This window comes from Gopherus evgoodei, chromosome 2 (genome assembly GCF_007399415.2).
Source record: "Gopherus evgoodei ecotype Sinaloan lineage chromosome 2, rGopEvg1_v1.p, whole genome shotgun sequence".
Classification (NCBI taxonomy): Eukaryota; Metazoa; Chordata; order Testudines; family Testudinidae; genus Gopherus; species Gopherus evgoodei.
In genome coordinates, this window is record NC_044323.1 from 147,539,885 (window position 1) to 147,554,369 (window position 14,485).

Here is a 14,485-nt window from a genome sequence, read left to right on the forward strand (position 1 = left end):
CTTGAGTGAATGCCATCTGATCCCGGTGACTTGTTACTGTTAAGTTTATCAATTAATTCCAAAACCACTTCTAGTGACACTTCAATGTGACAATTCCTCAGATTTGTCACCTACGAAGGACAGCTCAGGTTTGGGAATCTCCCTAACATCCTCAGCTGTGAAGACTGAAGCAAAGAATTCATTTAGTTTCTCTGCAATGACTTTATCGTCTTTAAGTGCTCCTTCTGTATCTTGATCATCCAGGGGCCCCACAGCTTCCAATAGACTTAAAAACATTTTATCATCTTTTGAGTTTTTGGCTAGCTGTTCTTCAAACTCCTTTTTGGCTTTTCTTATTACATTTTTACACTTAATTTGGCAGTGTTTATGCTCCTTTCTATTTACCTCACTAGGATTTGACTTCCACTTTTAAAAAGATGCCTTTTTTCCCTCTCACTGCTTCTTTTACATGGTTGTTAAGCCACGGTGGCTCTTTTTTAGTTCTTTTACTGTGTTTTTTAATTTGGGGGGTTACATTTAAGTTGGGCCTCTATTATGGCATTTTTGAAAAATGTCCGTGCAGCTTGCATGGATTTCACTCTAGCCATGGCACCTTTTAATTTGTTTAACCAACCTCCTCAGTTTTGCATAGTTCCCCTTTCTGAAATTATATGCCAGTGTTGGGCTGCTGGGGTGTTCTTCCTACCACAGGAATGTTAAATGTTATTCAAATCAGCATACCCCCCAACCAGGCCTCAGCATAAAGCTCAGATCCAGAGCCTCTCTTCCAAAGTTTCCTTTTTGAGTCCAACAGCTCTGACCCCAAGTCTTAAGGGGTGTGTATGCACGAGACTGGATCAGTTTTAATAGGCACACCTCTACATACAAGAACCACAACACATCACATTTACTGCAAGCTACTTAGCTACCTTAACAAAAATCTTCGCTTCCAGCATTTTAACAGTACGCTAGCATTGAGGAGCTGCTTCACGTAACGCACTGGCCCCACTTCAAATGGAGGTGTAGTTCTTGGCCAATGTGTCTGACTTCTACAGGACTCTGGCCCTACTACAACACAGGTAAGCATTTCTTGCTTAAGGTGGGCCGTGTTTTGTTTCAAGGGGCCATTTAGTGTCACAGGATAGCACATCCATCAGGAGCGATATGAACTTCAGGCCCAGAAGGGAGAGTACCAACTTGAAATCGAAAGGCAATGCACCCAAAGTAATCCTGCTGCTACCTTCACTCTTCAAAGGATTCCATTGTCCCTGCTGCTATAAACCATAACTAGAGGAGGTTCCAGACAGAAGCTTGACAGGGAAGTTTATCAAATGCTCCCACAAAAATATTTAAAATAGAATGTGGAATGTGATACAGTAGGGGAAAGAAGTGACACCAAGCCTAACATAATTTAGCCATTTAAGAATCAACAAAGGCCAAATAATGTACCTTTAAGCCACTTGTGTGAAAGATGGGTGAGCAGCTTGACCAGTGGTAATATATGGCGGTGCTTACACAATACAGTAATGAATATTATGGCAGGCCAGTGTATCTATTGGGTTTCCGGGAAGTAGGTGGGCGAAGCCCGCCCACTGCTAAAGGATCCTCCCCCCACCCAGCCTAAGGGGAGGACCCACAGGACCCACTGATTACAGGGGATAACTAATAAAAGAACAGGGGCAGGAGTGTGGTCAAAGGGTCATAAGGAGGGAACCTGACGGTGACACCGAGCAGAGAACCCCGGACAGCGCCCACTGCTCCTCAAAGGCATCAAGGGAGCCAGCGGACACCGCCCAAAGGAACTCCGCCCGGATTCGTGAACGGACCATGAGCAGAAACAAGCCCCACAGTCACCAGTCTCCATCGGCCAACCTCCTCTCCCTGGTCGTGTAGATGGCCTTTTTAGCCAGGGTGAGGAGGAGGTTGACCAGGAGGTTCCGGGATTTCGTGGAGCCACAAGCTGGATAGTTATCGTGCTCTAAGGTGGCCCCTGGAGGTGCATAGTTAGCCAGAGCAATAGAACAGAGGTGTGTGCGCCTTTTCCAAGGGCAGTCGTCATCTTTGCAACAGGACTCAGAACCTTTCAGGGACTCCATCAAGTCACTTATGTTAGCTATTTCAAATGGCTAATTACTGTTTTATAATTAAGATGGTATCACTTGTTAGGTGTTATGCATTACTGCAAACTGCTCTCCAGCCAGTGGGAGCAGTGCTAGGCCCAGAGAGCCCATGTCAGGCCTGTGCCCTGTGACTAAAGGCAAGCACAACCTTCCCACTTATAAAGAGTAGCTTATACTGCCATTCTGCAAGACTAATTCAAACTCTGAAATATCCATGTGCCCCACCCACAATGTCACCAGTCCTCCTCAGGACGTAAAAGACAGCCAAGACTAAACCCAGTTACAACCCTGCTGGCATGAACAGGTGCCTACCCTCTAGCACACTAGTTCTCAAGACTTTTGTACCAGTGACCCCTTTCACATAGCAAGCCTCTGGAGACATCCCCCCCCCCCAATTAAAAACACTTTATAAATTAACACCATTATAAATGCTGGAGTCAAAGCAGGGCTTTGGATAGAGGCTGACAACTCACAAGCCCCACAGAGGTCCCAACCCCCAGTTTGAGAACCCCTGCTCTAACAGGAAGCCACAGATCAGTAGTGATCCACCTTTTCAGGGGAAGTTCATGGCAGCTGATGGGTTAACAGACATAGCTACCCTCTACAAGTTACATCTCACTAACATACAGCTCTGGGCAAGAGCTTGCCCGGTTCCCCTCAGACTGCCCTACAGATCATGGATGGTGTGCGTTTAAGCAGACCACAAGGCATATGCTGTAGCTGGGCTAAATTATATAGTTAAATGATTTTTCTTGAACCCAAAGGACCCCTAGGAGTGACAGTCCCCATTAACTGCCTGCTGTAGTGATGCAGTAATGCAAGGCACTCAGTTATTGGCAGTGGGTATTTAGTGACAGCTGGGAGTTCAGCACCTGACTAAAGTGCAGTGTAGCTGCACTTCGAGATCACCTATGGTGGCATAAACCAGTGCTGCAAGAAGGGGCCCCTAGCCAGACTGACACAGAACATATCCAGTACAAGGGGGCAGTCCCCTAACAGAACACACCAGAGGCTGAATGTCATCGTAGGCTTGGATCACAGCCATCCTACCCCCATGCTCCTCCTACCCACATCAGTTATAATTCAGAAGAAGTGGTGACTTGGAAATTCTATCCCCAGCCTTAAACTAAAGCACTAGTCTTTCCACAGCAGGGCAAACAAATGACTGGCCTCAAAGAAGCCATCCTCATCTGTCCCTCAGCCCCAGACTGTGTTCCCCTTCCCACAGATGTAACCTTAGCATGAGCTTTGCTATTCCCACCTAAATGTGATGCACTGTTCCAGATTAAGTTTGAGCAGAGACCGGTAAGGTAGAACCTAGCACTTTATTCAGATCTTCAGTTAATTGGTGGGATTTGAAGAACCAGACATACGTAATAAACCTCCACAAAAATAGATCATGAAAGGCACTTTCCACTCAAGACAGAGGCCATGGGATAAGCATGTAAACAAGCTGGCTTCTCTGTACAACACCAGCCAAATCAGCCTCGCCCAAGGCCAGTTGCCCTAGCTTTGCCCTCCCCCTTATGTTTACACCAGCCAGACCCCCTGTAGGTGTGACCCAAGGTTTTTCTGTAGGACACCTTGGCCTATCAGGGAATGCTGGAAACATGACAAGGAATCATGGTGTCCAAAACAAAACAAAAAAAAGTGTTAAAAAAGCTGCCATCTGAGCCAAGGGCTTCTCTGTACTCACACCCTGCCCCAGAGAACAATAAATAAGCAATTAGAAAAATGTTCAAGTATGAAGGGTTATTTTTGCCATCTCTCCTCCCCTCCAAATGCACCTGTGGCTCTGAAGGAAGCTGGCTTCTCTGTAGCTACACCAGCTGTCCAGAGCATGAATTGGACCTGGCTTTGAAAATAAAACAAAGTTTAAAAACCCAGGAGGAGTTTTGTGCAGTGTGGAATTCTCCAGCTTTCTTATAAAGAAAAAAATTACTCTGGTACCAAAGTGTGCAGCCTACAGACCTTGGGTACTGCCTGGGGACTTCTCTGTAGTACATCCCCAAGCTGCCAAGTGCCCGTTGGTTAAACAGGAGATGGTGAGGTTTGGCTAGTGCTGAAACCATGCATAGAATTGATTATCTTTTTAAAAACCTTATTACGTACGTCCTCCAAGAAAGACAGCTGAAAGTGGAGAGGTTAAAATCTGGTGCCACTCCAGATGGAATTAAGAGCATAAAGCACCACAAGTGGGTAGAGTAAGAACTGCCTTTGAATAAAAACCGCATCAGGCTGGAGCTCCAAGTGAAACTTGCGTTGCATGCAAGGCTAGTCTGCTAGGGGGAAGCACTCTGAGACAAAAGCTACATAGTCAGACTGACCAGGTTACGGGGACTAGAAAGCTTTACATTTAGACACCACAAAATCATGCTGCTCAACAGGGCTGGGGCTGGACAGATGCTATAATGAACCACAGATTTCACATGCATGTTACAAGGACTACTTCAGTCAGCATTTGAGGGGGAAATTCACTGCAGTTCTTAAACTTTCACGGTTGGGTTATTGGGCATACAACAAATCCAATCTTAAAGATTCATTTACTAGACAGACTGATGTCTGCTCATCTCTAGACAGTTACACAGATCACTTGTGCTCACTAGTTCCACTAATAGAGTGAGCACAAGGCCAGAAATAAGAAGATAGCATAGTCTAACTCATGGTCCCCATAGAATTAATAGCCATGGCAATGGACAAAGTTTGCTGAGTAAGAGCTGAACAGGAGGACAGGATAAAGTTAGGGAAGAGGGGCTCTTTCCCCCAGAGCCTGAAAGCTTCTCTGTAGCCTACGCCAACAGGTCTGGGGAGAAAAGCCTAACACTTTCAATATTTTAGCTTTTTGGGCAGTTCCCATGGGAAGCTGTCCCTACCAAAGTGGCCATAGGCTGCAGTCCTCTGATAAATGGGCTTCTTCAGATCCAGATCCCTGGAATATACAAGTCCTTAACTTAATACAGAGCATTCAATCACAAGGAAAGAAAAACAAGAGACAGTTTTCAGAGGCTCAGGTTTAGGTGACGTTTTTTGACTCAGCAGGAGAAAGTCATGGAGGCAGACACTCCGTTGGTGGAGCAGGCTTGGAACTGCATACGCCATGTGGGAGGCCAAGACACCTTCCACCTTGCTATAAAACCCAGACTCAATACAACTGGATTCATTCACTGACTCAGAGGCTCCTCTTGCTTCCTTTTAAGCATCAGTTGTCATTTCTCAGGCTGGTTTGTTCTTTAGACAGCGTCCTAGACATTTAGCTAGTTGCCAGGCAGTCAGAACTCATCCTGAGAAACAACAAGTGTCCAATCTCACATGATTTCATAGGATACTTACCCCTTACAGGGCTACAGCACATCAGGACCTGGTGATCCATTTGGTGGAACCACTTATCTCTTCTGTTTAAGCAGCTCTTGTCCTAGCCCAATGGCTGCTTCTGACTTTAAATCTGATGCTTCCAGCACAGGTTGCAAAACAGGCATGAATGCAAACAGCAGCTCAACATTCCACCCAAAGGGTTTGCTAATATGGTTAGGCAAACAAGTCCTGCTATAGAATCCTAGATTTTAAGTCCAGGAGCATTTAGCACCTAGTTCAAAGGCAACCTCGGCCTTCAAGCACCATTAGTGCTCTCAGATACTTAATCTGAGAGGCCACCTGTTTGGTTACAGAGATGGGGTTAGCTACTAAAGGCAGTCCAGCATGGATAAGTGTACTTCTACTGTCAGCGTGACATAGTAAGGAATCAATTCCAGCAGCATTTGTACTATGAGTCATTTCCTACTCATTAGCAGATTCAGATTTGCCTATAAGCAAGTAGGGAGCTATTCCCCTGCCCATCTGCATGCATTACCATCTTTACCTGACAATAACCCCAGGGCGGAGGTCAAAGTTCTTCTTCACAATCTCTAGCAGTTCCCGCTCGCTTTTTGGAGAAGTGCCATAGTGGAAAATGGAGATGGACAATGGGTGGGACACTCCAATGGCATACGAGACCTGAGGGCAAAGGAAAATTTACACACCTCATGGGACTTGCTGAGGCAGATAAAGATGTGGCCCCCACAGTTTAACTCCCTCACCTCACATTCTGAAGGGGTTCTTTGTTCCCAGTAATGCAGGGGCTCATTTATCTGCTCAAATACTTGCAACAACTGCACCTCCACTCCGTATCTCATTCCACACCCGTTACAGTAGCTACAAGAATGATCAGCTCTCCGTTCAGCTGCTCTGAAGGTACTGACACTGTTCATGTTACTCTGCACCAGCCAAGCTCCCTTTCTCATCTCACCTTCTATTCCTGGGTCTTTCTTTACTCTGTTCTCTCTCGAGAGTCTATCCTGGAAGGGACACCCAAGCAGTGCAGCACACTGCAAGCTGGTCACTGCTAGCGATGCAGGTAATGATACTATTGCGCTCTAGGTTATTACTCCCTGGTTTGGAGATCTGTACAACCAAGGATGGCATTTGCCACTCCCACGACAAGCTCCAATTATTCACCACTCACTGTCAGCTGCTTTCCAAATGCCATCCTACCAGCTTGTACTGATGGAAATGGGCTTCCCAATACAGCTAGCCATACCTTTTTCTTCCCTTGGCACAGCAGCCCAAATGTGGCTTTAAAGGGAGAGACCCCTGCCAGCCACCAATAGCAGCTGCTAAATCCAGCTCATTTACAAACATCCCTCTCCAAACTTCAGGCCAGCAGGCTGGCCGTACCTGGACAAGCACTCTCCTGCACAGGCCAGCCTTGACGAGGGACTTGGCTACCCAACGAGCAGCATAAGCAGCAGAACGGTCCACCTTGGTGTAGTCTTTCCCCGAGAAAGCACCTCCTCCATGAGCACCCCAGCCACCATAGGTGTCGACAATGATCTTCCGGCCAGTCAAGCCAGCGTCTCCCTGGAATTAACACCCCCCCCATTAAACCAGACTCCATTTAGAAACACTTGTCAGTTTAGAGCACAGTAAGTGCCCTCAATAGCCACTGCTTACACTAATTTAAAGCCTAATCCTTGCACCCACTGAAGACAATTGCAAGAGCCCCCTGAAATCAGTGGGCACAGGGCTTTCAAATTACGCCCTCCAGTTCACAAGGATCTGGTTTCACTTTTAGTGTAATGGTACAAGTGGCAGCTTAATTATAATCAGCTCCATTTGCTCCAATACTTGTCAGCAAACAAATGTATTTACTCCACTGAACTCTGTAGAGCCACTAGTCCTGGGAGAGAAAACTGGCTTGCAAGTCTGCATTGGCGGTCCACATTAGCCTGCTTATGATACACATATTGACAGAGGGGGAGTTTTGGAAGATTAATTACATGCAGGCATTGAAGGTGACCAGACATACGCAACTGAAACACCGGAGTCCATTCCCTGGAGGATCAAATCAGAATATCAGGGAAGGAAGGGACCTCAGGAAGTATCTAGTCCAACCCCCTGCTCAAAGCAAGACCAATCCCCAGACAGATTTTTGCCCCAGATCCCTAAATGGCCCCCTCGTGGATTCAACTCACAACTTTGGGTTTAGCAGGCTAATGCTCAAACCACTAAGCTATCCCTCAGGCCAAGGCTATAACAAGGTCCAAAAAAGAATTGATAAATTCATGGAGGATAGATCCATCAATGGCCATTAGCCAGGATGGGCAGCGATGGTGTCCCTAGTCTGTTTGCTAGAAGCTGGGAATGGATCACTTGATTACCTGTTCTATTCATTCCCTGTGGGGAACCTGGCATGGGCCACTGTCAGAAGACAGGATACTGGGCTAGATGGACCTTTGGTCTGACCCAGTATGGCCGTTCTTATGTTCGGTGAACTCAAATTGTCAAGATTTATGCACTACTCTCCTCTGGTGTATTACTACAACATTTCACCTTTGTTATTAGAATTTTAAAATATCTGAATCCATCTCGGTCTTACCTGGGGACCACCAATGACAAAGCGGCCACTTGGCTGCAGGTGGTAGATTGTATCATCATCCAGGTATTTTGCAGGCACAACAGCTTTGATCACTTTCTCCTTTAGGGCATCCCTCATCTCATCCAAGCAGACATCTTCATCATGCTGAACAGATATGACAATCGTGTGGACTCTAATAGGGATGACAGCACCACGGTCCTGCATGTACTGTACAGTCACCTGAAATGATACCCCAGACCAGAAGAAAAAACCAAGTCAGATACAGCCACATCTACAGCAGATCCTAACAGGGGACAGCAATGCTCTCCACCCTCCAGACTGCTAAGTAGGACTGAATACAAACTAGTGTCATCTCATTATTGGTCTGCCACTCCCCAAAGGCAGAAATTCATTCTGTTCTTGGCTTGCTATAGCCAGGCTCTCTCGTACATGCCCATTACTGCAGTGTATGACAGGGCTCCACTTACTTGAGTTTTAGAGTCGGGTCGCAGCCACGGCAAGGTGCCATTGCGACGCAGGTCTGCCAGCTTGGCATTCAGCTTGTGCGCTAGGACAATGGTCAGGGGCATGCACTCCTCAGTTTCATCTGTAGCATAACCAAACATCAAGCCCTATGGGAGAGAGAGGGGTCTGAAACCTCAACTCCAACAGAGCCACCTACTGACAAGTGCTAAATATGGTCCTAAAAACTAGAAAATGTTTCCACAAGCTGGGAACAGTGTTACTAGAATACTAACCTGGTCCCCAGCACCAATATCTTCTTCATTCCTGTCTAGATGGACTCCCTGGGCAATATCAGGAGACTGCTGCTCCAAGGCTACTAGCACATTGCAAGTCTTGTAATCAAATCCTAAAACACACAGCAGAACTTCAGGTTCACAGAATAATTGCACTGTCCAGCTAATCCTGGGAAGTTTGTAATATTTGTTCCTTAGAACACCTAGCAAATTGGTTACAGATACTTTTAGAAGCCAACAGCCTTATACTCAAAGTTAGAAAAAAAAAACTTTCCAAACCCAGAGAAACAAGCGGCTGGGGGCACTTACCTTTGGAAGAATCATCATAACCAACATGTTTGATTGTATCACGCACAACTTTCTGGTAGTCAACAGCCGCTCTGGATGTGATCTCGCCAGCCAGGAGGATCATCCCAGTCTTCGCAACAGTTTCTAGAAGAGGATAAAAGTATCTCCATCAACTTCAGTGTCACTCACGGAGAAACAGCTCTCATACGATAGCAAAAGTGCATTTAACAGGGGCATTTTCTCCCCTTTTCTAGGCTACGTATCCTCACCACAAGCAACTTTGGCATCTGGATCCTGCTTAAGGTGGGCATCAAGGACAGCATCACTGATTTGGTCACAGATTTTATCTGAAAAGAAATCAAACGGCCAATCAATCACACTCAATGCACCGTGCACCTTCCTGAATCCCTTTCTCTTTCCGCTCAGTATGTTGAGCTTCAGCCAATTCTGGGAGTCTCCATGCAAATCTGTCAACAGAAAGCAGTGTTACACAACCCCAGGCAGAAATGCGGTTATCTTACACTGCAATTTCCTGTCCCTCAGATGCAGCACTTGTCCCATACTATACAAGAGGTTTTTGTTTTTTGTTGTTTTTTTTTGGGGGGGGGGGGGGGCGCGGCACAGTGTTAGTGTGGAATCCCAAGCATTTTCTAGTGGTACTTTTAGGATCAAGTTACTATTACGTCAGGATTTAAATTTAGCCACCTACTCTCTGTGATGTAGCTATAAGGCAGGATTCTGACATTGTGCAACTTACCCCTGCAGCCCTGTAGAGGACAATGCACTGCACTGCCAAGTGATTCACTTAAGCACTCAAATCACATCAGCATCTGATCTGCAAGCGGTCTGCCCTCAAGCACAAATAGAAGACAACAGCTTCAATTTGGTTTGTATAGGTGTTTAATTTTAGAAAACTGTTCTGACAAAATGGCCACTTGCAGCAAGACCACTCTAGCATGCACTCTAGATTTGCAGACGTACAGCAAGAGACTGCATGGGCCCAATGTAGCCCCACTGATGGAATTTTAACTTGCAATACTGTAGGCCGCAGTCATGTTGCCATTAGCCATGGCTGCCAAGAAGCAACTAAGTTGTGAGCAGCAAGCAACCAGCCTGTGACTGCAGAACTGGTTTCAGCTGGTCAGCCAGCCTGCGCATAGCTAGTCGCTCTAGCATGACTGCTGCAGACAATTATATCAGAGCAATCTGAAACCCCTGAAGCACGAAGGGCTTTGCGAGAATTGTTCAAGTTCTGTGATGAATAAGCTACTCACTCAGGGCTGGATGTTGTCCTTGACAATGACCTTTCAGATCAGATTTGGAGCAGACTGACATAATTCTGTGTGCTGCACAGGAACGAAATGGAATAAAGGAAAGCCTGACACTGAGCTAGCCCTCCCATCATCTTTAACCCATTCATTCCTCAGATCTTTCACCAGACATCCTTAAGAGCAGTGCTGGAAATGATGCAACAATAAGCGTAATTTTCTAGACCACCCAGGGAGGGAAAAAATTCCCTTAGACGTCATTTACAAAAGAACCCTTAATCTTTTACACCTTGAGGAAAGATATTTTATTAACAGCCCCCAGATAATAAAACAGACTAAAGGGAAGTCTTAATGACATCAGAAAATTTCTGGTTAGGATAACTATGCCAGCAACAATCATTTGAGCCCTGCTGTCCCTAGTCTTATAGTGAAGACAGACTGGAAGTAGTTTCTGAAACCAGTTCACCTGTCTGGCCAGACCATAAATGGCCAATGGTTTGGAAAAGGTAGTGACCTACACACAGCAAACACCACCGTAAGTTCGTTGTGCAATGTGAAAGTGATTTATAATGGGAATCTAATAGAACAGGGCCCCAAAATGGAGACTGCAGTCAGAAAAAAAAACAATGTTGTTATATTGAAACAATGCCAGGACTGAGATAGTATGTTAATCCTTCCTTGTTATGGAAATGAAGGAATCAAAGAACCCACTGAGCTCATATGTTTGTCCAAAGCAATTCCACACAGAACCCGACACTATTTTAGACACTTCCTGTAGTGGGTGAGGAAAAGGTAGCCATCTGTGGACTTGTCAGTGGTCAAGTCTGAAACACAAGGCTATTAAAAAGTAGTATACACACCATCTGGATTTATGTTTTTATTTAAACCTCAAGTTACTATGTTCAGCAGCCTTTGAATTCCAATTCCCAGAAATATAGCATTGGAGTGTGGAGACATCATCTGAATACCCCAGCCATCACAGCACTTCACAAAAGCTTTCTTACACAGATGAAGAAAACAAGTCAAAGGGAGGTGAAGGGATTTGCTCAAGATCACTGAACAGGGCAGTGATGGAGCTCAGAACAGAATCCAGGTGGAGAACTGCCCTAATCTCTAATCTGCAGTCTCCCTACTGGCACTGTAAGGCTATGGCAATGACGACTACAGAAGTTCCTAGATGGCTGGGTCTCTCCAGCCCAAGAGAGAGAAATGCGACATATGCACCAGCTTTAAGTGCTCACCCCCTTGTAAGTGCCTTGGTGAAATGGCAGGTGGGTTTCCAGAACAGGTGCGGCAGACAAACTGCACCAAGAAGGCTGCAAGCGTCTTGAATGGTCCCAAGGAACCAGGAGGCGGCTGTGTGCTGTGGGTGTCGCTTTGCTGGACGGAAAAGTGCTTAGTCATGTGCGCGGGGCTGACTCACCGCCCCCTCCCACCGCGTGGAGGTTCCGGCATCACCCCGGGGCGCCAGCCCAGGGTCCCCGGGCTCCTTTGCAGGGAGGCTGCTCGGTCCCCGGCCCCGGGGTTGCCCAGAGCCACGGACAATGGACGGCAGGAGGCCGCCTCCCCGCCCCCACCCGAGCCTCCCGCCCCGGTCTCCGCGCGGGGACCACGTGCCGCCCGGCCGAGTCTGCAATGCGGAGCGCGCCCTCGCGGATAATGGCGGAGGCAGCGGGAGCGCGCGTCCGGCCGAGTTGCATCCTCGCCCTCCCCTCCGGCGCGCGCGTCCCCCGCCCCCCAGAGAGCGGACTGCTCCGCCGCGTGCACGCGCCCGGGCGCTTCCTCCTGAGGAGCCCGCGCGGCCGGGCCGGTTTCCCGCCCCGGAGCACGAGGCCGCGCCCCGCCCTCCCCAGACTCCGCGGCCCTCACCTGGGTGCCCCTCCCCCACGGACTCGGAGGTGAAGAGGAAGCTGCCCTCGTCGATGAAGGCCTCGTGAAAACCGTTGAGCTGCCCGTTCATGGCGACACCGGAAGGAAGCAGCTACAGGAAAACAAACGGCTCACGACACCAGCCTCGGCAGAATGAGAGCGGCGCCTTAGCGGCACCGCTATTTATATCCTCCCATGGCCCCGCCCCCGACAGGCCCCGCCCCTCCGCAGCGCGCCAATGTCGGGCGGGCGGGGAGAGCGAGCTCGGACTCAACCACACTCCCGTGAAGGGGTCACGTTATATAAGAAATCCCCCCTTCCCCGACACATCGACCAGCTCGCTCGCAGGCGGAGGAAGGGGATTTCTCATAACGCACCGTAACGCAAGACAATAATTCATGTCCTTAACTCGGCCCCGAGAGGGTGGCACAGGGAAGTGCTCTATCCCCCTCCGTGTCTGCCACTTGGACTGATCCCAGACAATAGGTACTGGCTCGGGGCGACTGTCGCCGCAGGAGGGAAATGCTTTTGCGCAGGCGCAATGAGAGCCTTCCCACCACGCCTGGTGGAGCTGCGACCCTCCTGCCCGCTTGCCGGGAAATGGAACGGGGCTGCTGCGCGTGCGCAGTGGGCGTCGCGCTCTAAGGCCGCAGGAAGCCCGACCCGCTCTGGCGCCCATCTTAGTTTACTCCTTGTCCAATTCCCTGAGTATTGTGACCTCCCCCATCCCCACACACACCCTTCTCCTCCGGCTTTTCCAGCCAAGCCACCCTGCTGTATACCCCGTAGCCCTGAACCCATGTGTCAGGTACCCTGCCGGGCACCACCCCGCCATATACCCCATAGCCCTGTACCCATGTGCCACGTACCCTGCCCGGCACCACCCCGCCATATACCCCATAGCCCTGTACCCATGTGCCAGGTACCCTGCCGGGCACCACCCTGCCATATACCCCATAGCCCTGCACCCATGTGTCAGGTACCCTGCCAGGCACCACCCCGCCATATACCCCATAGCCCTGTACCCATGTGCCACGTACCCTGCCCGGCACCACACTGCCATTTACCCCATAGCCCTGTACCCATGTGTCAGGTACCCTGCCGGGCACCACCCTGCCATATACCCCATAGCCCTGTACCCATGTGCCACGTACCCCGCCGGGCACCACCCTGCCATATACCCCATAGCCCTGTACCCATGTGCCACATACCCCGCCGGGCACCACCCGCCATATACCCCATAGCCCTGTACCCATGTGCCATGTACCCTGCCGGGCACCACCCCACCAAGCCACTCTACCGTATACCCCCATAGCCCTGTACCCATGTGCCACATACCACACCAGGCACCACCCTGCCTTATACCCCATAGCCCTGTACCAATGTGCCACATACCCTGATAGGCACCACCCCGCCCTATACCCCATAGCCCTGTACCCACATGCCCCATACCCTGCCGGACACCTCCCCACTGTTTAGCTCCATGACCCTGTACCCACATGCCCTGTACCCTGACAGGCACAGAGCTAAGGTAGCATCTGCACTCGGTGACCAACCCACTGCCACCCAGTCCCTGCCTGGGATGTGATGCTGCCTGCCCTGTCATCTCCCTCCCCACACCCAGGCACCCTCCACTGCCACGGGGCAGTTGTTGGAGAACCCCCTGGGCCTGGCTTTTGGGATCCAGAGGGGTCTGTGGGTGCCTGGGATGGAGTAAGGCCCTGATCCCCAGGATCTAGGCTTTCATGGTGGGAGCAGAGCTTGGGCATGGCAGTGAGGCCATGGGGGGCAGCACCCAGCTGAAAGCTACCCGTTGGGGTGAACTTGGGTCAGTGGGGCTCCCTCCTCTTAGTGCAGGATCAATGGCTCAGATGCAGGGGCAAGGCAAGTTTCCACCCGTGGAGGGGATAGGAGGAGGAGATGGCCTGAAGCGGGAGTGAGACTGTCTACAGCCTGAGCAGCTGCGGAAGATCCGGGCCCTGTTTATAACTTTACCACACCGCTGCAGCCCGGACGAGCCCTGTGGCCTGCATCTCTGAATTCAACACAGTGGGCACCTAGGTTGCTCTGGTAGAACTCAGTGGATTGCATTTGGCATGAAGACCACATTTTGGTTTCATCATCTGACATATGGGGCGAGCCAAGGGATTCCGGGTGAAATGCATATTAAAAGGCTGTGAACTGCATTGCTCTAGCACTTGTCTCTTGCTGATGTAACTCCTGTGCTTATACACACAATCCCATTGACCGGCCCTTTTTATAAATCTCTGGACCAGCCAAACAAGTAAAGTGTCTGGGCAAAGATAAGGCCAG

The 14,485-nt window shown here is 49.2% G+C and overlaps 1 protein-coding gene across 1 annotated transcript; it reads right to left on the reverse strand.

The window, feature by feature from the left end:
- Positions 1-3,405: 3,405 nt before the first annotated feature.
- On the reverse strand, positions 3,406-12,340 carry MAT2A (methionine adenosyltransferase 2A). Its single transcript, XM_030551807.1, has 9 exons — positions 12,173-12,340; positions 9,305-9,382; positions 9,057-9,179; positions 8,748-8,860; positions 8,478-8,621; positions 8,011-8,229; positions 6,810-6,992; positions 5,956-6,089; positions 3,406-5,028 (listed from the first exon to the last, which is right to left on the reverse strand). Exons 1-9 carry the CDS (start codon positions 12,261-12,263, stop codon positions 4,926-4,928), a joined length of 1,188 nt encoding a protein of 395 aa, XP_030407667.1. The 5' UTR covers positions 12,264-12,340; the 3' UTR covers positions 3,406-4,925.
- Positions 12,341-14,485: the final 2,145 nt, after the last annotated feature.